The sequence below is a fragment of the Myodes glareolus genome, chromosome 8 (assembly GCF_982192425.1).
Source record: "Myodes glareolus chromosome 8, mMyoGla1.1, whole genome shotgun sequence".
Taxonomy (NCBI): domain Eukaryota; kingdom Metazoa; phylum Chordata; class Mammalia; order Rodentia; family Cricetidae; genus Myodes; species Myodes glareolus.
The window spans coordinates 90,846,176-90,870,263 of NC_142033.1; the positions used below are offsets into that span (position 1 = coordinate 90,846,176).

The 24,088-nt window shown below is 40.6% G+C and overlaps 1 protein-coding gene across 7 annotated transcripts in view; it reads left to right on the forward strand.

Moving 5' to 3' along the window:
- Positions 1-24,088, forward strand: part of Wdpcp (WD repeat containing planar cell polarity effector) — a 284,986-nt gene that overhangs the window by 207,637 nt on the left and 53,261 nt on the right. For all 7 annotated transcript variants that reach the window (XM_085692260.2, XM_085692256.2, XM_085692258.2 and 4 more), the window contains one exon: positions 9,516-9,618. In XM_085692260.2, coding sequence (XP_085548386.2) covers positions 9,516-9,618 — 103 coding nt within the window. The remainder of the gene's footprint in view (positions 1-9,515; positions 9,619-24,088) is intronic.

A 24,088-nucleotide genomic window follows, 5' to 3' on the forward strand; every position in this document is an offset into this window, starting at 1 on the left:
TACCTCTATTTCTATCTTCAAGTCTTGACCTGTTTTCTTCATCTGTTTGATTGGTTTTTTTATTCTTGGTTTTCTTTAAGTATTTATCAATTTCTTCCAATTTTTTGTTCGTATTCTCTTCCATTTCTTTAAGGGAGTTTTTCATTTCCTCTTTAAAGGTCTCCATCATTTCCATAAAGTTACATTTAAAGTCGTTTTCTTCTACTTCTTCTGGGTTAGGATGATCATATCTTTCTGTTGTGTGTCCTCTGGGTTCTGATGGTACCATGTTGTTTTTTAGGTTTTTGGAGGAATTCTTGCATCAGCGCCTACCCACCTCTTCCTTCAAATGAGACCAGCAGTGTCTTGGTATCTTGGTCCAATCTTTGCTGTGGCTGTCTGAGTATTTGGGGGGTTTTGGTCTGCCCTCTTAGGTGCCATCAGTATTGGTGCAAGCTGTGTTTCAGAGTTCCACAGAGCTTGCAGGTGAATAGGCAGGTTTGGGGGCAGGTTCATTATGCTGTCTTTATCAGTGGAAGAGATATCAGAGAGATAGATGCAGAGAAAAAAGTTATAATGGATACAGCGAGAAGGTGGTCAACTATAGGCCAGTGAGAGGCCTCTGGCCAAGTCATGAGTGCACTAATTTGCTTCCCATCCACCATAACTGTGAGAAAATCATCTTCTGTTAAGCCATCTCATCTAAAGTCTTGGATTTTGGCAACTTTACCTCCAAATGTTGTTCCTTTAGAACAATAAATAGTAAAACATAACAAAGAAAAAATGATAAATTTTTAAAAAGCAGATAAGAAACAATCAAAGAATTAGATTGTAGATTACCTTACAATTAGAGGTAAGATAAATACAGAACACAAAGTTGGCAGGAATGCTTATACTTCAGTGGTTATCACGGCCAAAGGAGAATACAATCCATTCATGAGGGTTGGCCCTCATGGTTTTTAAAGCTTTATTTTATGTGTGTGTGTGTCCCAGAAGAGGGAATTAGACCTCTTAGAGATGAATTTGTAGGTAACTGTGAGCTGCCCCCAGGTATGGGTGCTAGGATCTAAGAAACAGAGAGAAAGAGAGAGAGAGAGAGAGAGAGAGAGAGAGAGAGAGAGAGAGAGAGAGACTCTGTAATACTGGCTGGTCTAGAACTTCCTATGTAGATCAGGCTGGCCTTGAAATCCTTGAGTCCTGTGTCCAAAGTGCCTGGTTTCTTCAGCAGTAGGCACTTACTTTCAAACGTTATGAGGGAACCAATGGCAACAGTAGTAGCATATATTTTGTGGGGGAATCTCTTAGTCTACCCTGAACAACTCTAAGAGAGGGGGTTCTCATGCCTGGTATGGGGGTATTTATTCATATATGTTCTGTTGGGGAGAGTATTATTACTCCAAGTGGAATTATATATATATATATATATATACATATATATATATATAAAATGTGTAATTTTAGGCAAGTAAGAAATAATATTCCTTATGAGTTTTTCAGAAATCCTTGGTGCTGATTTTCCCTGTTCTTCCCTCTGTTTCTCTACTGACTTCCTCGATCCTGCTTCCCTACACCCATTTTCCCCATTTCTCCATCAGATTACTTGTATCCTGATATTCTTCTAACCCTCTCCCTAATTCCCCTACCATGGTTTCACTTCCCTGGTTTCTTTCAATACTAAAGAGTAGGGCCTCACATTTGAAGATTTGGAGTTAGGAACCTCAGATGAAAGAGAACACAATGTTTCTCTTTCTGGGTTACCTCAGTCAATATAATATTTTCTAGTCCCTTCTGTTTGGTCAAAAGTGATACCACTATATCCAAGGACTCTGGGATGCTTGATTGAAAGTGAGACCCCAGCCCTCTAACACCCCTATATCCAAAGAGTCTGGAATGTAATATTAAGTTGGAAGCGTCACCCCAGCCCCTGCTTTGGGGCACCAATGGAGCAAAAAGCTCCTTCTCAAGTCCCCTCCCCCTGGGGATTGCTTTGGGCTGGACTCCACCTCCAGGAAAGCCTACTAAACACTGATCCCCTCCCGATGGAGGGTCAGGACCACTGCCACGGTTTTGCTTGTACTCTCCCTCTCTGTGTCCCGTGCTCTTCCCTCCCCACCCCCACCCCCCACCCCCCCCACCGCCCACCCCCATCCCCCACTCCCACCCCCGGCCCCGCCGGCCATGCTTCCCACCACCCGAGAGCACAGTATTTATTAAACGTGGGCATTTTTGATTTGGTCTAATTTGGTTTGATTGGAGTTATTTTGTGTAGGCAGAGAGGCTCTTCTTAAGGATTATTTCTAATACCTCTACTTCTGTACACATTTTACGATTTCATTCTTCTTTACAGCTGAACAGAATTCCATAGTGTACATGCAGCACATTTTTACGATCCCTCTGTCAGTTGAAGGGCAGTTTGGTTTCTGTTTCCTCGCCTGGTGAGTGGAGTGGCAGTGAACATGGCTGAGAAAATGTCTGTGGAATAGGATATCGGGTCCTTGGGCAGATGCCATGGAGTCAGGTATCTGGATCATAGGGGAGGGTTGTGTTTAGCTTTAGAGAGTTCTCTCTGACTTTCATGATAGCCGCTCCAGCTGGCTCTCCCAGCAGCAGTGACTGAGGGTCCCCTTCCTCACATCACCTCCAGAATTTGATGGCACTCTTTCTCTTGACCTTTGCCTTTCTGATCGGGGTGAAATTAAATCTCAAATTTGTGTAGTTTCACATTTACCTAATTAATAAGGATGATGAACATTTATGTGATATTTCTTAGCCATTTTTTTCTTTTTTTGAGAACTCTCTGCTCATTTTCTTTAAGGTTTTCATATTTAATGGAAAATAGTTTTGTTTATACAATATATTCTGTTCACAGTTTCTCCTCCCCCAACTTCCCTACCCCCTCCTCTGTTCACACCCTTTCTTCTTTCTCTCATTAGAAGACAAAAGGGCAACTAAGACAAAGCAGAATAGGACAAAATAAGACCAGAGGAAAAGCACAAGAAGCTCATATGGATGCAGAGACATACACATTCACTTACACAGAAATCCCACAAAACACAAAACTGGGAACCATAACGTGTAAGCCAAACCTGTAAGTAGAAAAATGCCCTGACACTGTGAGACAAAAGCCTCCCCAAATACCATTGGTTCAGTTTTGTTAGCCATCTACTGCTGGGCATGCAGCCTGCCTTTCAGTGTGGTTTCTGTCCCCTGTGAAACCTCCGGAGTCCCTGTGCTAACTGGAGATATTCTGGGTTAGGATAGGGCCTTGTGTCCACTACTTCTCTTAGCACTGGGACTCCGTCTGGCAGTATCCTGAGCATAGGAAATCACAAAGCCAACCCCCACAGTGACACATTTTCTCCAAAAAAGGCCATACCCATTCCAACAAAACCACACCTCCTAATAGTGCCACTCCCTATGAGACTATGGGGACCTATTACATTTAAACTGCCACAGTACTTAAATCAAAAATTCCTTTATAGATACTGTTATATCTATATCTATACTATATGCTGTAGCATATCTTACTTTCATGTGTTTTACTTCCGTTTTCATTTATCTCAAAACATTTTCTAATGTTTTATCTATAGACTATTTTAAAGTATGCTGTTAAATCCATAAGATACTTAAAAGTGAACTGTTTAATGCCAAATACTAGCAGATTTTTCAAATGCCTTTAAAAATTATTATCTAACTTAATTCCTTTGTTCAAAAATTTTTCAGTACTATTTGTACTTTTCAATTCTTCATAGTTGTTCTAAGGCCCAGCACGTAGTCTGTCTGGCTCCCTTCCGTGTGTACTTGAAGAGAATGTGCACTGTGTTCTCAGTAGAGAGTAGTTGTAGTGATAATTATACCTGCTTGGTAGTATTGTCTGTTTTAACCTTACTTTATTTCAATAGCAAGTTAGAGAGCAGATTACACTTCAAGATTTCAGCACTTCTAGATCCATTGCTCAGATTTTGCTTCAAGTGTTTTGACTATTTATCAAAAATATCCCTTTTTCTAGCTCACTTGTCTTTTTGCAATGGCCACTTCACTGCCTTTTGGTTAGTGTTTGCATTTTATCTTTTTCTGTTCTTTTATTTCTCCTCTATGTCTTAAAGTGTATATCTCAGTCTTATTTTTCATCCAGTGTAACAACTTCTGTTTTATTAGACTCTTCTGGCCATCATTACTTAAGTCTAATTATATTAATATTTATATTAAGTGCTATTTTTAGCACATCTTTGTTTTTTTTTTAGTACCCCTTCCTTTTCATGCATCTTTTGAATTAAGGATTTTGTGGGATATTTCAGTTTATGTTCTAGCTTATCAATTACATAGCACTGTTTTGTGTGTATCGATGTACATACTTGTGTTCTTGGGTCTATGATACATGTATCTAAGTTATGACCATCTTCTTTCACATGTTTCTAATTTTTATATTTAATGTAATAGTGTGATAACAGATTATTCATTCCTCCTATAGTTTATGTTTTGTTATTTAATCTTATTTCTGTAAGTAATAATTATGGTGAACAAAGAAAAGCTAAACATTAACCCAACCAAAAAAAAAAAAAACAAGCAATAGAATAAAAGAATTAACCATTCTTTTTGAGTAAATGTGAATAACATCAACTTATCAATTAAAATATACAGACTATATAAATAGATTTAAAAAGAAAATTCAATTATTTCTTGTCTTTAAGAAACTCAGTTTACTGGTAAAGGCAGTCACAGACTGAAAACAAAAACTGGAAGTAGGTTTATCAGGCACACAGGAGGCAGGCACTGGGGCCGGGCTCCCCGTCACTTTCAGCTTGTTGTCTTAAACAGCTCGGCTCCACCTCCAGCATGAGTAGCACCGCCCACGGTGGGCTGGGCTCTCTCATGTCAATCATGGAAAAGACAAACCCAAACCAAAAACCCTACAGACATGCTCATAGACCAGTCTGATGGAGAAAATTCCTCTCTTGAGATTACCTTTTTTGAGTATATCTAGGCTTATGTCAACTTGACAAACACTAACTGGTACAAACATAGATATAAAATTCTTGGTAAATACTTAATGACCAAATTCAAGAACACATTAAAAATAAATATGCTAAGAACTGTTAGTTTCATTTCAGGAATACAAGGGTTGTTCAACATGGATAAATCAGTGTGTGGATTATAACACACAAATGGGGTTCGGAACAGAAATCACAAGATTATTCAATGGTTACATATAAATCAGTTGACAAAGTTTCTCTTTCCTTCATGCTAAAAGCCTGGAGAAAATAGGAGTTGAAGGAACATACCTCAACATCATAAAAGTTATCTATGTAAATCTATAGTCAACATTATACTGAACGAAAAGTGCTGAAAATACATAAGGAGCAATTTTATATTCTTATTCAATGCCTTGCTCACAGTCTTAACTGGGGAAATAAGACAAGAAATCCAGGGTATACAAAGGAAAGGAAGAATTTGCTTTTGTTTATGTTTTTGTTTGTTTTGTTTTATTTTGTTTGTTTGTTTTTCGAGACAGGGTTTCTTTATAGCTTTGGAGCCTGTCCTGGAACTAGCTCTTGTAGACCAAGTTGGCTTCGAACTCACAGAGATCCATTTACCTCTGCCTTCCAAGTATTGGGATTAAAGGCATGCACCACCACTCTCCGGCAAATTTGCATTTCTTTATTGGTACTGTTTTTCTAATGAAAATGTGGTACATATACAGAGGAATTTTATTAGATCTAAAAAAAATGATACTATCCTGTTTTCAGGAAAATGGATGGAATCATAGATCATCATATTAAGGAAAATAAATCAGATTTACATGAACAGTGTGTATTTGATCTCATATATATACAATCTAGATTTATATATTATATACATATATGTGTATGTATATGACATACAGTTATTTGGTCCACAGTCGACTTCAAACCAAGTAGAGGAGATAAAGATGCCCAGTACATAGTAATAAAGAGAGAAAAAATAGTAAGAAGATACAACAGTTCTAAATATATATGCACCAAAGCCTGGTGCTCATCATTTTCTAAACAAATATTAATGGATATAAAATGTCACATAAGTCTTGGCATAATAATAGTGGATTATTTGACATATAGGGAAGACATTCAAACTGAAAATAATTAGAAACTTTACTTAAACTGAGCTTTTGGATGAAAGGTATAGCCATGCAGTATATAAGAGCAATACCTCCCCTGCCTCTAGCATCTGTCAAAAGCCTAGAGTTCTCTAGGGTTACACAGGCACCATGACCCCTTCCCATCTCTGACACAGCATTGAGAGGTCCCGGTCATGCCCAGAAGATAGTCTTTATTGCCCTCCCCCGTCACCCGACTCATGCGCTTTCTGCCCTTCTCCTTAATGTTCCTTGAGCCTTGGAAGGACTAGTATCGATGTCCCATTATAGCTGTGTAATCAACAGCACCTTAGAATCTGTAATATTTCCCCTTTTCATCTCAAGTTTTATTATTATGGGTCCTCTTGCTTTTTGTTAATTTGGCTAAGGGATTGTTAATTATGTTTCTGTTTTCAAAGAATCAGCACTTGGTTATTTTTTGCCTTATGTTTTTTATTCTGTTGTTTCTACTTCGTTAACATTTGCCTTTATCTTAATTGTTTCTTCCTGTCTACTGCTTTTATGTTTGTTCTGGTTCTTGGTTTTCCCAAGGGCTTTAAAGTACCATTAAGTAATTTATTTAAATTTTCTGATTTTTCTTTTCTTTACTTTCTTTCTTTCTTTCTTTCTTTCTTTCTTTTTTCTTTTTTTTTTTTTTGGACACTTACAGCTATAAACTTTCCTCTGAGGACTGGTTTCATTATATACCAAAGATTTTGACACATTGTGTTTTCATTTTCATTCATATGTAGGAATTTTAAATTTCCGTCTTGATGTCTTTAATGGCCCATTCATCATTCAGCAGTGTATTGTGAAACCTCAATGAGTTTCGGCAATTTCTCTTGCCGTTTGTTTCCACCGTTCCACTGTAGTAAAACAGAATACTAGAGTTACTGAGAGTTGCTTTGTGTTCTAATATTGAACTATTTTATAGAAAGTTCCATGGGCTGCTCAGAAGAAAGTATATTCTTTTGTTTGAACAGAATGTTCTGTAGGTATCTGCTAGGTCCAGTTGGTTTGTGGTGTCATTAAACTCCATTGTTTCTCTAATTTTTATCCAGATGACCTGTCTTTGAAAGTGAAATATAGAAATCACTCACTGTTACTGTTTTGCCACTAAAATATGACCTTATATCTAGTTATATTTGTTTTATGAAATTGGTTTCACCTGTGTTTGGTACATGAGTGTTTAAAGTTGAATGTCTTCATGATGGATTGTTCCTTTGAGGTGACTTTGTCACATCTCTTATCTTGGTTTCAAGCCTACTTTTCCCAGTTAGAAGTAGCTATGTCTACTTGTTTCCTAGATCCACTTGCTGGAATGCTTTGTCCCATCTCTTTACTCTAAGGTGGTATCATCTTAGGTAATGAGGTGTGCTTCTTGAAGGGAACCTTAAGTGGTTTCTGGATATCCTTTCTTCTTGAGAAGTGTAGCACATGCTCTACCCCCTTCGTTATCTCTAAACCCTCCATAAACCTTTTATTGGTGAAATTTAAAATATCATAAATTATGTACACTATGTACAAGATTTTGTAATCCAGGTTTATAAATATGAAAAATTGGGCTTTCTGGGAGATTTGACAGTGGTGTCCCCAAATTTCTCATAAAGGTTGATTTGTTGGTGCTGATCTGTGATGAGACTTTCCGTATTTTCAAACCTTTGCATATCCCTTTCCATGTGTGTTTACCAGTACTGACAACGCCAGTATGCGTCCATGAGACATGGCCCTCATTGAGTGCATTCACAAGTCGGAAGTCAGTTTTAGAATTCTATTAGCCAAAAGGCTAGAAAGTCTTTAGCATGTCATTACATTGCAAATCATTTCCAGTAGAAGCTCCTTAATTGCACACCAAATGGATTTGGGAATATGGAAATTTTCTCTACACATGCATACAGGCCTGAAAAACATTGCTCTGGTTTGAAATTAGAATACATTTCTGGGAATTTGTGTAGGAATGAAGATATCACTTTGGAAAACACATCTTTTGACAGTGTAGGCCTGACATGACTCGCAATTCAAACAATTTCAGTTCTCATCAGAACGATTTTATCACAGCATGTTTCACAGAAGCAATTTCCCTTGTAATTTTAGTTTAAAACATTTTCAAGTCTGCAGCTAACGCTAATTCCACAGCCCTTCAAAGTTCGTGGACAGTAATTGAGCACAGATCTTTCAACCATTTAAAAATTCAGAAGCCATTCTTAAGTTGAGAAGTCTGCATGTGGGACAGTCTCGACCCCTGACCTCTATAGTCTTCAGGAACTGTGCCCTGAGTGAACATGTTTGTGTGCCAAAGCCTTGCAGCTGATTGTTAACTTGTAGAAACTTAGTCAATGTGTTAACACCCTGATGTGATGATTCATTGCATAGTGTGCATATATCAAAGCATGGCATTTTATTTCCTATAAATTCATATAATTCAAAAAATCAGAAATTAGCTTTTTGATTTACATTTATTTGAATAATATGAAATATCTTTACATAATTGTAGGGCATTTATATTTATTCATCATAGACTGTCAGTTTATATTCTTTTTATCCATTTTTATTGCAGTAGAATTTTTATTCCAGTGACCATTCTGCACACTATGGAACTTACTCCGTAATTTCCACTGCGTTCCCCAAGCACCCAGCAATTCTCCCACAGGACAGACCTGCCATCTCCTCACAGAGTGCTTCACGCTTTGCACACATATGTACAGATGTGCACGCATATGCACAGATGTGCAAATGCTGCTACTTCCCCCTCTCGTAATTCCCACAAATAATTAACAATTGTCCTATACTGATCTGCCTCTCTACTAGAGTCAAAAAATTGAGAATGGAATTAGAATTTATCTATCTTATTTATAACCTGGATTTAAAAAATGATAGTATTAACATTAGCACATATATTCTCAGCTTATAAAGATAAATTTTGTGTGATATTCCTTGTACAGAGCTCAGGCTAAGGTGTAGTCAAGCTCTCTCAGACCAGTGCAGTGACGTAACTGGTAGGACCAGCTATGTGAAAGGCAGAAGAAAACGATCATTTAAACTGAAGAATTTGAGACCAGTCTGGACCACATACCGTGTGTGTGTGTGTGTGTAAACTGCCTTAGCCACTAAATCCTTAAATACACACACACACACACACACACACACACACACACGCACAGCTAAGGTTTTTATTTTTAATGAAACTGGTTGTTGATTATTAGAAACATACTTTTTGCTTTATGGCTTAAAATAGTTACATCTGTGTTCTTTAAGGAAATTAGACTCTGCTCGTAAAGAATACTGATAAATTTAAAACAGAAAAACAAATGCTGATTGTCCATATCTATTTCTCTTGTCTAAATGTGTCTTCCTCTCAGACTCTACTTTGTAACTTTATCAAGATTTCTTTTTAATCAACCCTTTGTCTTCTTTATTTCCAAAGGATATCCATTACCTTGCCCTGGATATGGGTGAACTGGCACTGGCTGAAGTGGCGAGAAGAAGAGCATGTGACATTGATGTCGCATCAATCTCCTCTGGAGTCGGTAAGGACTCTGCACTTTGCTAAAGTGCTTTGGTTTGGGGCCTGGAGAAATGAGATGGTTCAGCAGCTAAGAGCACTGGCTGCTCTTCCAGAGGACCCGGGTTGAATTCCCAGCACCAAATGGCAGCTCACACCCATCTGTAGCTCCAGTTTTAGGAGACTGACACCCTCACACAGACACACATGCACATAAAATATTTTTAAATATTCTTTGGTTCTAGGGGACTCTTAATGTCATTTCTATTGTGTTTTAGGGCATAATTGATTTATTTGAATTACAGTATATTTAAAAACAAGAATTGTTAAACTTTGAAAAATAGAATATTTGTAAATAAGCTGCAATCTTAAAAGAATTTGATAAGTAATAATAACCAGCAGAATGTAAAAATACATTACTCTTTATTATTTAGATTTAGTCTTATTATTGGTGTGTGCCTATGTGTGTGCACGTGCACACATTTGCATGCATGTACTAAAACACATGTGTGGAGGACAGAAGACAGTTTGTGGGAGTCAATTCTCTTCCTCCACTGTGTGGACCTCAGGGCTTGAACTCGGGTTGTCAGGTTTGGTCGCCGGTGCCTCTCCCTGCTGTGCCACCTTACCGCTCCACACTGCTGTCCCCGTGAGATCTGGGGAGAAAGAGATGAGTGTATTATTACCATCAGTGCTGTTATTGAGTCAACACAGAAACTCAGGTAATCATTTGCAGATACACAGATATGTCATATAATAAAATAATTCTCTCCCTTTGAGGGTATTTCAGGGTTCATAGCTGCTGATGTCAGTGTTTAATGTAGTAGTCAGAAGACAGACCAAAAGCCAGCACTGACCTTTAAAGTCCATTTAAAGATTATAATGTAACAAATGAACAGTTTTATATATAGTATAACAAAATAAAAATACCCCTGCATGTACTTTTTGTTTCTAAACCCAGCTGTTCTAATGCTGCGGAGTGTGCCAGTACTGACAACTGGATATCAAATTTTTTATTCCTCTTAGTTCGTCTATTCCACAGACTACAGAAAAGACCCCCAGGACTGTAGTAGGCTTGGTTTCACATGTTTGTGATTCCTAAACACAGTTTTAGATGATTCCCACTTTGGAAGTGCTTGAAAGTACTGTAGTGAGTGTCTTCCCCAGTGAGTCGATAAAGCTTTGGCTTTGTGCTGTTTGCACCCAAAGCCACCACTTCTCTGTTTCTCTTAAATCCTACCTCCGTCAGTTCTAATCCTCAAGGTGTAATGTAGCATGATTAATAAAAACCCAGAGACAGGTATTGGGGTTTAGCCTGAAGGTCACAAAAGCAAAACAGCCAGCCACTGCCTCTTACCTTGACCTCAGTCCAAAATGGCGACCCTGCCTCCTGGAATCTCCAAATGAGACTGTGTCTGAGAGCTGTCTCCTCCCATCTTACATTCCTCTCTAGGGCTAGGATTAAGGGCATGCACCACTACTGCCTGGTTTCTATGGCAAACTAGTGTGGCTACTGGAATTAAAGGTGTGTATCACCACTGCCTGATCTGTAAGGCTGACCAGAGGGACTGTTTTACTTTCTAATCTTCAGGCAGGCTTTATTTATTAAAATGAAATACCACTATAGTGTAATGCTGAAGGGGACAAATTTACAGAACCAGGACAAAACAGTCAGAGTCTGACTTTGTAGAGTATAAGTAAGGGAGAAAGAGAGTCATTTTGATATGATCTAACACAGCCATGTTGTTAATGCCCATAAAACATAAAATTAATCTTAATAAAAATCGAATAGTAGCAGTAAGGTATAAAATATTTTGTGTCTTCTATTTCTTATTTTTTGGTTCTATATGGTAAATTTACATTGCTCAGTATGACAAGAAGAGGTAAAATAAATAACAAATAAATAGTAAATACAAAGGATGGTTGTAGCCGGAGACTTTTCTGTTTTACTCACTACTGCTGGACCAGTTTCTCTCATGTCCACTGGTACCTGCAGCTGCTCCTTCTGAGGCTTAATATTAATGACTTGTTTGGCCAATGGCTTAGGCCTTTTACTAACTAGCTCTACATATAAATTCACCCATTTCTAATAATCTGTATATCACCACGCGCCCCATGGCTTACCAATAACGCTCTGGCACCTTACTCCTCCAGCGGCTGCTGCCGTCTCCCCGATTCCGCCTTTTTCTTCTATATCTCTGTTTGGATTTCCTGCCTAGCTCTATTCTGCCCTGCCATAGGCCAAAGCAGCTTCTCTATTAATCAGTGGTAATAAAACATATTCACAACATACAGAGGGGCATCCCACATCATATGATATTTTGTATTTAAAATTATTTTGGAAAACACAAATCCTATAAGCCCAAACTCAATAGCCCTATTATAATAAAGTCATAATATAAATTGAGACAGTGTAAATTTTGTTGACCTAAATAGAGAATTTGCTCATTTTTGTGTTACGTGGTTATTTCAGGTATTCTCAATCTGAAATCATCTATTGTCTAAGTAATTAATGTGTCAGGTTGTGCTAAATACAAGAATAAACCTGGGAAGATTTGTGAGAATGACTGGTGGGGGTTTATAGAATGCAGCATGGTGGCAGCTGAGTTTGGGCTTTGGCACTCACCTACTTACTACCAAGTCCATGGGTAAGGAATTGACCTTCTCTGTGCCTAGCTTCTCTGTATATTCTCAATAGATACTAGATTATAGTTATAGGTTATTTAGCTATAGTTATACATATCTGTATTTATATATATGTATATAACTATATAGTTATAGGTTATAGATTAGCATGGGATTGGGTTAGTTAATTCATGCTTTGAACAGTGACTGGCAAAGAATTAAGTTTAGTAATGGTTAGCTATTAATAGCGCCTTTCAAATTAAAGCATGGTATGTGTTTGTCATAAGAAGAATTCTTGAGTGATAAGCTATAACACCTGTAAAATACAAGTTTACAAATTCTTTTTATTATGCACCAATTTCTACCTAGTTAGGGTTTCATACTCTTTATTAAATATGGAGTGAGTTGTTTGTGTTGGGTGAGAAGTAAGTGTGGGCACCCTGTACGATCTTTCTTTAAGGGAGACTATTACCGTGTCATTTGCAGTATGTGCCTGAGAAGTCAGATTGGCATCGGTCTCAGCACAGCACAAACTATTTGGTGAATCTATTTTTTACACTTTGATTCTTGACGTAGGCTACGTGTGCACTATGGTCTATTGCTGATTCTAGGAATATTCCTCTTAGCTATTAGGTGAGGTCTCCTCTCTGGAACATTTCTAGGATGTCATTGAACAAGAGATCACACATCACAGTGACTTGAAAGAGAAGGTGCCTTGCTGTGTCTCCACAACTCAAGTTGTACTCCAGGACTGTCAGGCCCCACCACTGGGTCCTAAGGTGGCTTCACCACCACTAGGCTGTGTCCTCATCTTGCTTTCTGTTTACCAGCATGTTATCAGTATGTCCCACGTCACTGAAAAATCATTCCGAGTTTGGGTTTTAGCAAGTTCTCTTCGTCCTAAAATGTCTGTTTGGTTTGTCTAGAGTCACGGTAAAGGTGTGCATCCAGTTGGTGCCACAATGATAAAAGCGAAAGTTGGTTCATAAAGTATCTTGTTCTTAAAACATCAAATAAATAAGTGGGCTGATCAAGTGAACAGATAGTTCTCAAAAGATGAAATAGAACTGGCCAATAAACACAGGGAAAAATGTTCAACCTTACTCTAGCCATCAGGGAAACACTAATCAAAATTGAGATTCCATCTTCATAAGAATGGCAGTTACTATGAAAAGAAATAACAAATGCTGGCAAAGATACAGACCAACGAGAAAACTTGCACACTGGTGATAGGAATGCAAACTGAGCCAGTCGTCCACAGACTCTCTCAATAGTACTAAAAATAGAGCTACTATATGACCCAACTATGTCATTCCTGGGTATTTCCCTGAAGGACTCTGAGTTAGCACATCACGGATGTGTTTGGACAGCAGTGTTTAGTGCAGCACCATTCACAGTAGCTAAGCTTCAGACCAACCTAGTGTTCAACACCAGATAAATGAAGAGACAAAGTGGTATATATGCAATGGAATTGTCAGCCCTGAAGAATGAAGTAATATCATTAGCAGGAAATTGGATGCAACTGTAGATTTTCAAATTAAACCAATTAAGTCAGTCTCATGAACACAAATATCATATGTGTTCTCTCTCATTTGTGGTCTTTAAATTTTATGTAAGTACATAAAATATGCACATATATTTGACAAGAAAGTGGAAGTGAAATTGTTTAGGGAAGAAAGGAGACAACAGAAGTGAAGGATGAACAAAGGAAGGAAGCAGAGGGAGAGTGCTCCTTTAGATGTGGGTGTGCTCCTTTAGACATAGGTGTACTCCTTTAGACGTGGGTGTGCTCCTTTAAACGTGGGTGTGCACCTTTAGACGTGGGTGTGCTCCTTTAAACGTGGGTGTGCTCCTTTAGACGTGGGTTTGCTCCTTTAGACGTGGGTGTGCTCCTTTAGACGTGGGTGTGCTCCTTTAAACGTGGGTGTGCTCCTTTAGACGTGGGTGTGCTCCTTTAGACGTGGGTGTGCTCCTTTAGACGTGGGTGTGCTCCTTTAGACGTGGGTGTGCTCCTTTAAACGTGGGTGTGCTCCTTTAGACGTGGGTGTGCTCCTTTAGACGTGGTTGTGCGTGCTCTTTTAGAGGCAGGTATGTTCATACAGAGCTGGGCATGATCCTATAGAGGTTAGTGTGCTCCTATAGAGATGAGTGTGTTCATAGAGGTGGATATGTTCATATAGATGTGGGTGTGCTCCTATAGAGGTGGTGAGCTCATATGGATGTGTTGAGCTCGTTTAGAGGTGGTGAGCTCATATAGAGATGGGCGAGCTCATGCACAATACATACTTCTATAAAAATTTTTAAATATCTAAAAATAGTGTTCTTGTTCTAAATAGTGTCTTGTTCTAAAATTATATTTCAAAAGAAATTTTTAATTCTGTAAGTAATTCAGTTGTGGCACACTCTGCTTGACAGGCTACATCATCTTGCCAGTTACACCTAGGAAGTATACTCCTGCCAGTCTGCTTCTGACTCTACATCACCTTTCTCTTCTGTCTTAGTTAGGGTTTCTACCGCTGTGAGGAGACACCATGACCACAGAAACTTTTATAAAGGAAACATTTACTTGGGACTGGCTTACAGTTTCTGGGGTTTATTCATTATCTTCATGGTGGCGTGCAGACAGACATGGAGCTGGAGAAGGAGCTGAGAGTCCTACATCCTGATCCATAGGCAGCAGGAAGTGAACTGTGTTCCACATCTTGCTTTATTATGACATGCCAAGTTTGTTCTGGGAACTTTTGTATGAAGATATAATTCTAACCCTTTCACTGTTTCGCTTGGCTTCAGAACTCTTCACAAAGCTACATTACCACTGAGGTACGGAGAGTTGAAGGTGACACCCCTAAAGTACCATGCTTTTCAAACCTCTCTCTCTCTCTCTCTCTCTCTCTCTCTCTCTCTCTCTCTCTCTCTCTCTTTCTGTCTGTCTCTCTCTCTCTCTCTCTCTCTCTGTGTGTGTGTGTGTGTGTGTGTGTGTCAATCACAGGATTGCTATTTCAAATTAGACCAATTCTAAGAGAAGTAGTTATTTAAATATTTCAGGAGAAATTGTTATTATTTAAATTTTATCTTTTCTTTGCAGGACTGGGCTTAAATGTGGGTCTCATATATACTAGCCAAGTGCTCTACCCCTCAGCTACATACCCAACTCTTTAGCATGGTTTTGAATTCTGAAATACTAAATTATTGTATTTAAAAGGCATAGGCTTATCTAAACTTGCCTGTCATTAAATTATCAGTTACTAAGCAAAGGGAGTTAGTATTTTACTGAGGAGATATTGTCTGCACTGTGCTGAGTCCAAAGCTGGAATTATATCAGGATAAGAATATAATGTGGTGGTTCTCAACCTTCGTAATGCTGTGACCCTTTGATACAGTTCCTCATGTTGTGGTGCCCCAACCATAAAATTGTTAAGTTGCTACTTCATAAGAGTAATGTAAAAATCTGATATGCAGGATGTCTGATACGTGATCCCCAAGGGGGTCACTGAAAACCTTCAGCTCAGATGGAAAGGTATCCTGGCAGTCAGGAGCCAAGACTAACACAAAGGCTCTGCTAGCGTAGCCGCGTACAGCTCTGCTCTGCTCCAGCAGAGTGTTCAGCTCTGCTCCAGTCGCTGGGGTTGTACCAACTCTGCTCCGCTAGAGAACGGTTTCCCCAGCGAAGGTTTTACGGTGCTGCTCCTCCCCAGCCCAGGTGAAAGTTGTTACAGCTGCGCTACTTTCTGTCGAAAGTGCCACGCCACACAAGCCTCACAGCCTCTCTCAAGAGATTTACTGGGAAGGGAAAATCCACAGGGTGGCTCCTCTAGAGTGAGACACAGCAGCAAACTGAACAGAATACAGAGGGTATCTTGTGGGCAAGATGAAGCTTTCCTGGGTGGCTTGGGATTGGTGTGGTTTTGTCTCCTGCTTCTGGAACAAACTCAGGGGTTGGTGGGATTCTGCAGTCTGACTCTGGGGCAAGTTTAAGGATTGGTGGGATTTCAAGCCCTTGTCCTGGGATCAAGTCAGGGGCAGGGCATTCTTTCCACCTTTAACCCTCCAGTTGTGACCACAGGCTGAGAACTGCTGCCGTACTGGAGTCAGTTTTCCTGGAAAATAACTCCTCTGTTAAGGCATGCTGTTCACTAGGCATAGTCACAGTCAAGTTTTGCATGTGTAGTAACCACTGGAGTTAAGTACTGGTTTCCACTGTAAAGATAAGGACAAAGAGTTGAAGGCCATGGACATTTAATTGCTTGCTGTGCACTCAGAGTCTCCCTGCCATTGCTTAGAAGTTCACTGATGTTCCTGTATGTCCTGCTGCCGTAGCATTAACTGGTACCAGTTTACTACTCCGATTTAACAATTTTGACACACACGAATAATATAGGTTCTTTATCCTCTTTTCTTCCACATATGCTAAGCAGTACTAAATCTGGGCCCCTCTGACAAGGGCAGCACACTGCAGGAAGGTGGCTCTGAGCTTCAGCTCAGTCTCCTCAGAACCGCTGTGCAGCATGTGGACAAATTACACCCAGAGGTAGCCTATTCTGTAGACTCGTGAATCGGAAGCAATCCCTGAAATTGAAGGGGATTGACTTGTTAATTTAGTGGATATTTTGACTTATAGCTATATTTATAATATAGAAGATTAAATGCCACTTAGTTAAGTAGTCTGCTTTAATGGAGACGTGTGTGTGCGTGTGCGTGTGTGCGTGTGTGCATTACTTTTCTCCAGTCAGAGAAATTATTTCTCCTACATTGTCTAAATTTCATGACTTTTTACTTCAATTGCCTCTGTAATCACCAGTGAAAGTATTGAGAGTTAGTCTAGATTATTTAGATTTTCATGGTGATTTTGCTTAGTGAGTGCATGCCTCAGATACTGGGTAAATTTTCTACTCATTTTATTTTATTCTTTATTATTTGTAGCAGTGAGTCGCTATGTTCTTTCTCTGTGAGCGGCTTCTAAGGAAGAAGACCGTCAGGCTTGTGCTCATGCCCTCATGTGCAAAGGCAGAAGACGAGATAAAATGTGAAGGAGAAATACTGTTTCTGTTAAAACCGCCTATCTTTTTCAAAATTAGACTTATTCATAAGCATAGTACTGCAATGATATGTAGAGAAGCTTGTTTCATTGTTTTATGAAATTTATAGTTTTTTCAAGTTGGCCATCTGGATATTTGAAATGAGTTTATTTAAGCAGAAGAAATAGCTGGCAAATGTTTCTATGGTGGGCAATATGCATGCTGTTTTTATAACCTTTCTTCTGTTTATTCAAAGTAAGATGACTTGATGTGATGGATAGAACATAACACCAAGACTCAGTCAGAAACATCAAGAAATCCTGAGAACAATACCTTTAAAAGGGTTTTATGTGTTGCTGGATGGTGTCTCACTAACTAGCCTGAAACTCATACTGTGTAGACCAGGCTCTCTCTAGACTCCTAGACAGCCCACCTGTGTGCCCTTCCTTAGTGCACCCCGCCACAGCTGACGCAAAGGTTTTCAGTAATAATTACTTTACAGTTTACTTAGAAAAGAGTGAACTGTCTGGTAGCTAGAATAAAGGTTGGGATTCACAGTGTTCTCCAGCAGATTCAAGTCATCGGAGTTCGCAGATTGCCTTGTTGACCACCAGTTTAAGTGACAAAAATTATGCTTTATGTTTCCTTCAACTACTACAACTACCAATTCTTACACATGCCCCCGTGCATGTGTGTGCGTGCCTACATCCATGCATGTGTCAGGCATACACACACACATAAATGTGGGTATCAATTTCAGGGGGTTTCCCCCTGTGGCTCTCAACCTTATTGTTTGAGACAAGATCTCTTCACTGAACCTAGACTGACTGGCTAGAAAGTCATAGAGGATTGCCTTCCCCCACTTCCTGTTGCCCAGCACAGGTCCACAGACAGGTTGCTGTACCCTGCTTTTGTGTCTGCACATCAGTCACTTTACCCGCTGATCTTTCTTCTCTGCCACTCAATTTCCTAAAGCTTCTGTAGTATTCCATCATCAGAAACTCCATTCTCGAAGCATGGGCTTTCAACAAAGGGACTGGGTAGGTGATTGACATGCCTGATCAAAGTATAGCCTGCTAGAGTGCTGTCCCTCCTCCTTAAGGGCTTCTTTACCAATGGCTACCGCTGATGATGCATTTATATTCTCAGGGAGGAATGGGGCCTCATGACCCACACCTGTCTGTGGTAGGATGTCGGTGGGCCAATCATACACAGGTCGTTTGCTGATAATCACAGCTCCCGAGAGTTCAAGAATGCAGTAATCACGCCATGCCCGGATGGAAGCATTCTCTACATTCCACCTCTTCCTTCAGCTCCACATTCTGTTAGTGCCCTCTTCCATGATGCTCCCTGAGTTTTGGAAGGGGTGATATGTGATAGAGGACTCAGCTTTCAGTTGCTCTAAGCAAGTCTCTGCAGTAAACATGAACCACTGCAAAAAATATTCCTCTGACTAAAGCTGACAGTAGTGCTGATCTATGGTCATAAGCAAAAAATTTCTAGAAGGCAGTTTAATAGACACATCACATCTATTTAGCACAACAGTAGCTTCCTCCCAGCCAAGTTTATGAACTCAACAGCCATGAGCTTTTGACTATAGTACCAGATGCGAGTTCTTTTCCATGAAGCAGGCCTCAAATTCAATCAGGAAAATGGCTACTTGCCCATATAACAGGCCTGCCACGGTTGTGCCAATAGTGTCATCTTGCCTAGTAGTGTAGCACCCAGGGTCCACAACTGCGTGGAGCTGTTGGTGACAGTTCTTCTCCAGCAGGGAGGCTGCCTCCAGCTTAATTCTAGCTAGATTTTCTGTCTTGGGACCAAAGTGTGCACGCCATTCTTTAGAGTTCCATGTCTATGCCATGAGACTGTACCAACTCTTTTACTTCTTATGTCTAGATTGACAGATTTGGAGATTAAAAGGCAGCTGAAATACAAGAAACAAAAGTTCTTGGGTAAGATGGGTAGGTGAAAAGATGCCTCCATGCCACTGTGTAAATACTAAAAAATTAGAGTAATCAAGTAGAATTTATCTCAAGGAAGCAAAAAAAAAAAAAAGAAGGAGGAGGAAAGAGATGGAGGAGAAACACCATGAATCACAAAGAAGATCAGACAACTGGAAGGCATAGAGAAACAGAAAGGCTATGTGGCAAAATGTAGGAAGGGCCCATGGCTCCAGCTCCAGTTCCCCTAGTGGTGGTGGCCTAAGCCTCATCCAGGAGGCAAGCAGTCCTAGCATTAAGAAAAGCCTATGGTTTTCACAAGCCTTGATAGTGACATACTTTGTAGTAGACCAGCATTAGAGAAAAAAATGACCAAAAAAAAAACCCATCCATTTTGTCACTTCCAGTGTCTTACTGTGCTCTAGCCAGGCAGCATCTTGGTTGAGGGGCAACCTTCTGTTTGAGGCTAAGCTATCCTGGGGAACATCATACACCTGAGAACACCCTGCCACCTTGTATGGGCAAGGAGGAGGCCAGGAAAATCCATTGTGAAGTGGGGAATTGGGTATGAGCATAGTGAAAAAGTTCCATGCAGGAACAATAGGGTAGTACAAAATAAACAGGCTAGACACAAAGGAACAAGTGAAGAGCCAGCCTATAAAGATATAGAAAATATCGTCCATCTATGTATCTACCTGGGAATTAATAACTAGAATCTCCAATAAACTAAAAAGCCTAAACACCCTAGGTTCTAAATTATCCAGTCAACAAGTGGACAAATGGATTGTACAGAGAGTTCTCAGAAGAAAGACAGAGAGCAAGCAGATACATGAAAAAACAACAACAACAACATGACTTTAGTCAGCAAGGGAGCAAGGGAGCATTGAATCTATGTAGAATCTCCTTAGGTGGTGACTATTAACAAATAGTGCTAGTGAGAATTCTGGGGGACGGAACCCTGTACAATGATGATGCGATGTAAATTAGTCCCGCTGGTTTGGAAGGCAGTATGGAGGGTCTTCAAAAACCTCAACTACCACATTGATCTAGTTATATATACCACTCCTGATCCATAGGAGGAGTTGGAATCACCATACAGTGGGGGGGGGGGCTCTCACACACCTGTTTATAGTGCCACTGTTCACAGTAGTCAACAGCCAGCCGATGAGTCAGTAAAGAAAATGAGTGTAAGTGTGTACAGTGGAATCTTACTCAGCCATAAGGAGTACTGCATCCTATCATCTGTAGCCTGATAGGTGGACTCGGGAAAACAAAAGCTGCATTTTCTCTTATGGAGGCTCTAGTTTAAAAAACATGATTAACAGGAAAATGGGTGAAGAGTTTATGGGGAGGAAGAGGTCGAGCAGGATGGGGAGAACAGACAGGAGAAAGTAGCAGGGGAAGCATGGATATGAGCGGAGTACAAAGTGTACATGCATGGAAACACCATCCTGGGGGCTGCTGTGCTGGCTGAGTGGGTGAATACTCACAGCCTCAGCTCAGTTGTTGGATCCCATGATGAAAGGAAAGAGCCTCCATGTGTCCTGCACAGATGCAGCTCAAATTCAACAATTAAAGTCGTCATGAAACTCAAATATACGGTAACTAAAGCAGTACATATGAAACTTAGAATTACAGATGACTCATTGGCTTAAGACTTTTAATATTCAGATTAAAACTAATTTACAAATGTGCAGAACTGAACATGAATCCTTATCCTCCTGTCTACTAATGAGCAGGCAGGAGCCTGGAGGGAATTCACACTAGACACCCACATTGCTCTGCTGCAGGAACTTAGCTCTGCATCCTCCCAGATCCGTTGACTGCAGTGTTCTTGATTTGATTTATGTTTTCACTTGAGATAAGCTTTGTTATGTGGGTATTAAAGTCAATACTGGACTTCACAAATACTTAACTATCCTGTCTTTTCTGGATGTGTGAGAGTCTACAGTAAATAATGTTGCAGCTACATTGGGACTTCAGAAGAAAACTCGTCACAGTCTTTTCCCTATGTGCGGATTTGGGTGGAGGAAATGCTTAAGATGGCAGAGCCTTATTATATTGCTCAGACATTGATAAAAGGGCAACTTCTGTCCTCCTCTGTTCATTTAAGCTGGATATAAGGACAGAAATAAACTTACTTGGGGTCTCTTGAAGTGATTTATGTGACTGTTATAAAAAAGCATAAGGTAACTTGTCCTAGGTTATTCAGTGGATAGTTTTCAAACTTAGTGTGTTGTAAGGCTGCATAATATTAGGAGTCCAAATAGAAAGAATCTTCTCTATGGCACAGTCTTTCTCGTATGAAAACACAGACACACACCTGCACATGCACACACACGCGCACACACACACCACATACCTGCACATGCACACGCGCGCGCACACACACACACACACACACACACACCACTTGGGCTCTTGTTGGGGTTATTTCAGTGTGGGTGGCTTTGAGGGACCATGCATGTGATTTTGTTGTCAGGGTTTGCTGTACCAAGTCACATTGTTTCTGGGTCAGGTCTCACAGACGCGTGTGCCTACGTGATAATGACCATAGGCCTGTTCTGTTGCAGTCACTTTTGGTGCCTTTTCTTGGCGACTTGGAGTTCTTTCGTGCTTTCCTTTTTTAATAACCCATGTGTAAGTGTCAGTCCACTACAAGAAATGAGCTACTGCTGCATGTCCTGCTCACGCTGAGTCGCTGCTAGATGTCACTTACTGCCTGTTAAACCACAACAGCACCGGACAGCAATCTACCTACTGCTGTATTCCTTGTCCTGTGCTGTGAGAGAATGCCCTGACCACAGCACCTTGGCGGAGAATGTATTTAGGCTCACGGTTTGAGGCACGGTCCCCAGGGGTGGCGGGAGCTCAAGGCAGGGGTGAAGAGTGGTGAGAGTTCCGCCTGCTTCCTCCTTTCTTAGCCTGGGTTAGGGTGGGCCTTCCTGCCCCATTCACCTCAGCTAGAAGCTCCCTCACAGACTCACCTGGGAACTTGTCTTCAAAGTGATTCGAGATCCCGTCCAGTTGGCAGTCGAATAGGAACCACCATACTGCCCAGGCCACCGCTCCCTTGAACTGTACTCAAGGGACCGTTCTTCAGAAGCAGTGAAGAGCTGCAGAATCTATAACCACAGGCAGTGTCGCTGACCCAGATACAACAAATTAGTGAAGTATTCACTTCTTAATGGCTTGAATAATTTGTTACATGAATTTTATCTCTACAGAAAAGTCAGTCTGTTTTGAACAGGTTATACACCCCTAACCCAGGAATTTGAAATGCTCTAAAGTGTTAGCATGATTCCACTAATAGGAGACACAACATCCAGCCTGTGTGTGGTGAGTGCACAAGGAATAGTGCACAAGCTAAGCCGATAGCTCCATCCCATAATACCACTTACACGGGAAGCTGGGGTGGCCATGAATTCCAGTTCAGCAGATGCAATGTAGTAAGACCCCATCTTAAAAAATAGCAAGCTGAGTATGGTAGTGCACACCTTTAATCCCAGTTCCGGGGTTCCGGGGAGACAGAAGTAGGTGGATCTTTTGTGAGTTTAAGACCAGCCTTTTTTATATAGTAAGTTCCAAGACAGCCAGGGGTACATAGAGAGACCTGTAAAAGAAAAAAGAAGAAGAAAAGAAAAAGAAAAAACTGAAAAAAACTTGCTTTCATACCTGTGTGAGTAAGGTATATATAGAATATAAAAATTAAGCTTTGTTTAGATTTCAGTCTATTTTCCAAATATCTCATTTATATGTGACTGTTCCAAAATCCAAAACCATCCAAAGGTAAACCCAACTTGCACAATGCTTTTTAAATCACTGAAAGATAGAGGTCAAAATGTCCAAATAGAGGTGCCTCATGAATGCAGAAATGACTGGACTAAGATAAGGGGAAAATGCCTTTTCCAGGAGTGACCACAGACAAATCGGCCAGCAAGGAGGTAGCATGAAGTCTAAACAGCACAGCGACTGGAAAGGCAATCAGAGAAAAGAAGCAGGCAGTTTGTTAACCCAGGCTTTCTGGATGTGGTTGGTGAGTCTACACGGAAGGAGAAAGACAGGGGATGTACAAGTAACCCCAGCTTAGCAGTTGACTGGCATGCCTAAAGGCAGGAGAATTCCACAGTGCCCACTTTAAATGCATCCACTCTTTCTAATGAACACACATAGAGCAATACAAGCTGCTTCCACAGCTACTGACAGGTGCCATCCTGCCTTAGTGGCTCAGCATCTGGAGCTTGGATGCCACCAGAAGTCATGGGTCTGCCAACAAAACAGAGCAGAGGACAGCCCTGATTTTTCTGCAGCTCTAGGACCCCTACCCTCCAGAGTCAGGAGCCTGCCCCTCATCTATACCTGCCCCGTAGTAAGCATGATTCCCCAACTCACAACTCAGAAAGCTCTACCATTACATATGCCTCTTTGTTGGAGTTGAGAAAGATCCCAGCTAAGTCCTGCAGCTCCAAGAACAAGGACCATCAGGGCTCCAAACCCTGACACTGCTCTTTGCTCTGCCCTTGGGACCTAGAGGTTCCATCTCTACCCCACTGCCTTGAGACTATGGCTACTGGCATGAAAAGGGAAACCTGGCACCAACGAGAGCTGTCACTTGGGACAAGAGGAAGGCCCGCCTATGTCCTGCCTCTCTAGACCTGTGGTTTAACTGCCAGAAGACTCAGTGTACTCTTGCTCATCCTGTGAGACCCAGGGAAAGTCTTCTCCACACCACAGTCTTGGACAGCAACTGCTTTAGTGCCCACAACCCTGACAAACCCTGATCTTGTCTGAGTTAGGTCCTGCAGCTCCAGGAAAGAATGACCAGTTACCCTAGAGATCCAGGGAGAAGTCCTCCCAGGACTCTACAACTCTGATACTAAAGACTCAGGGATCCCCGTATGCGGTGCAGAAG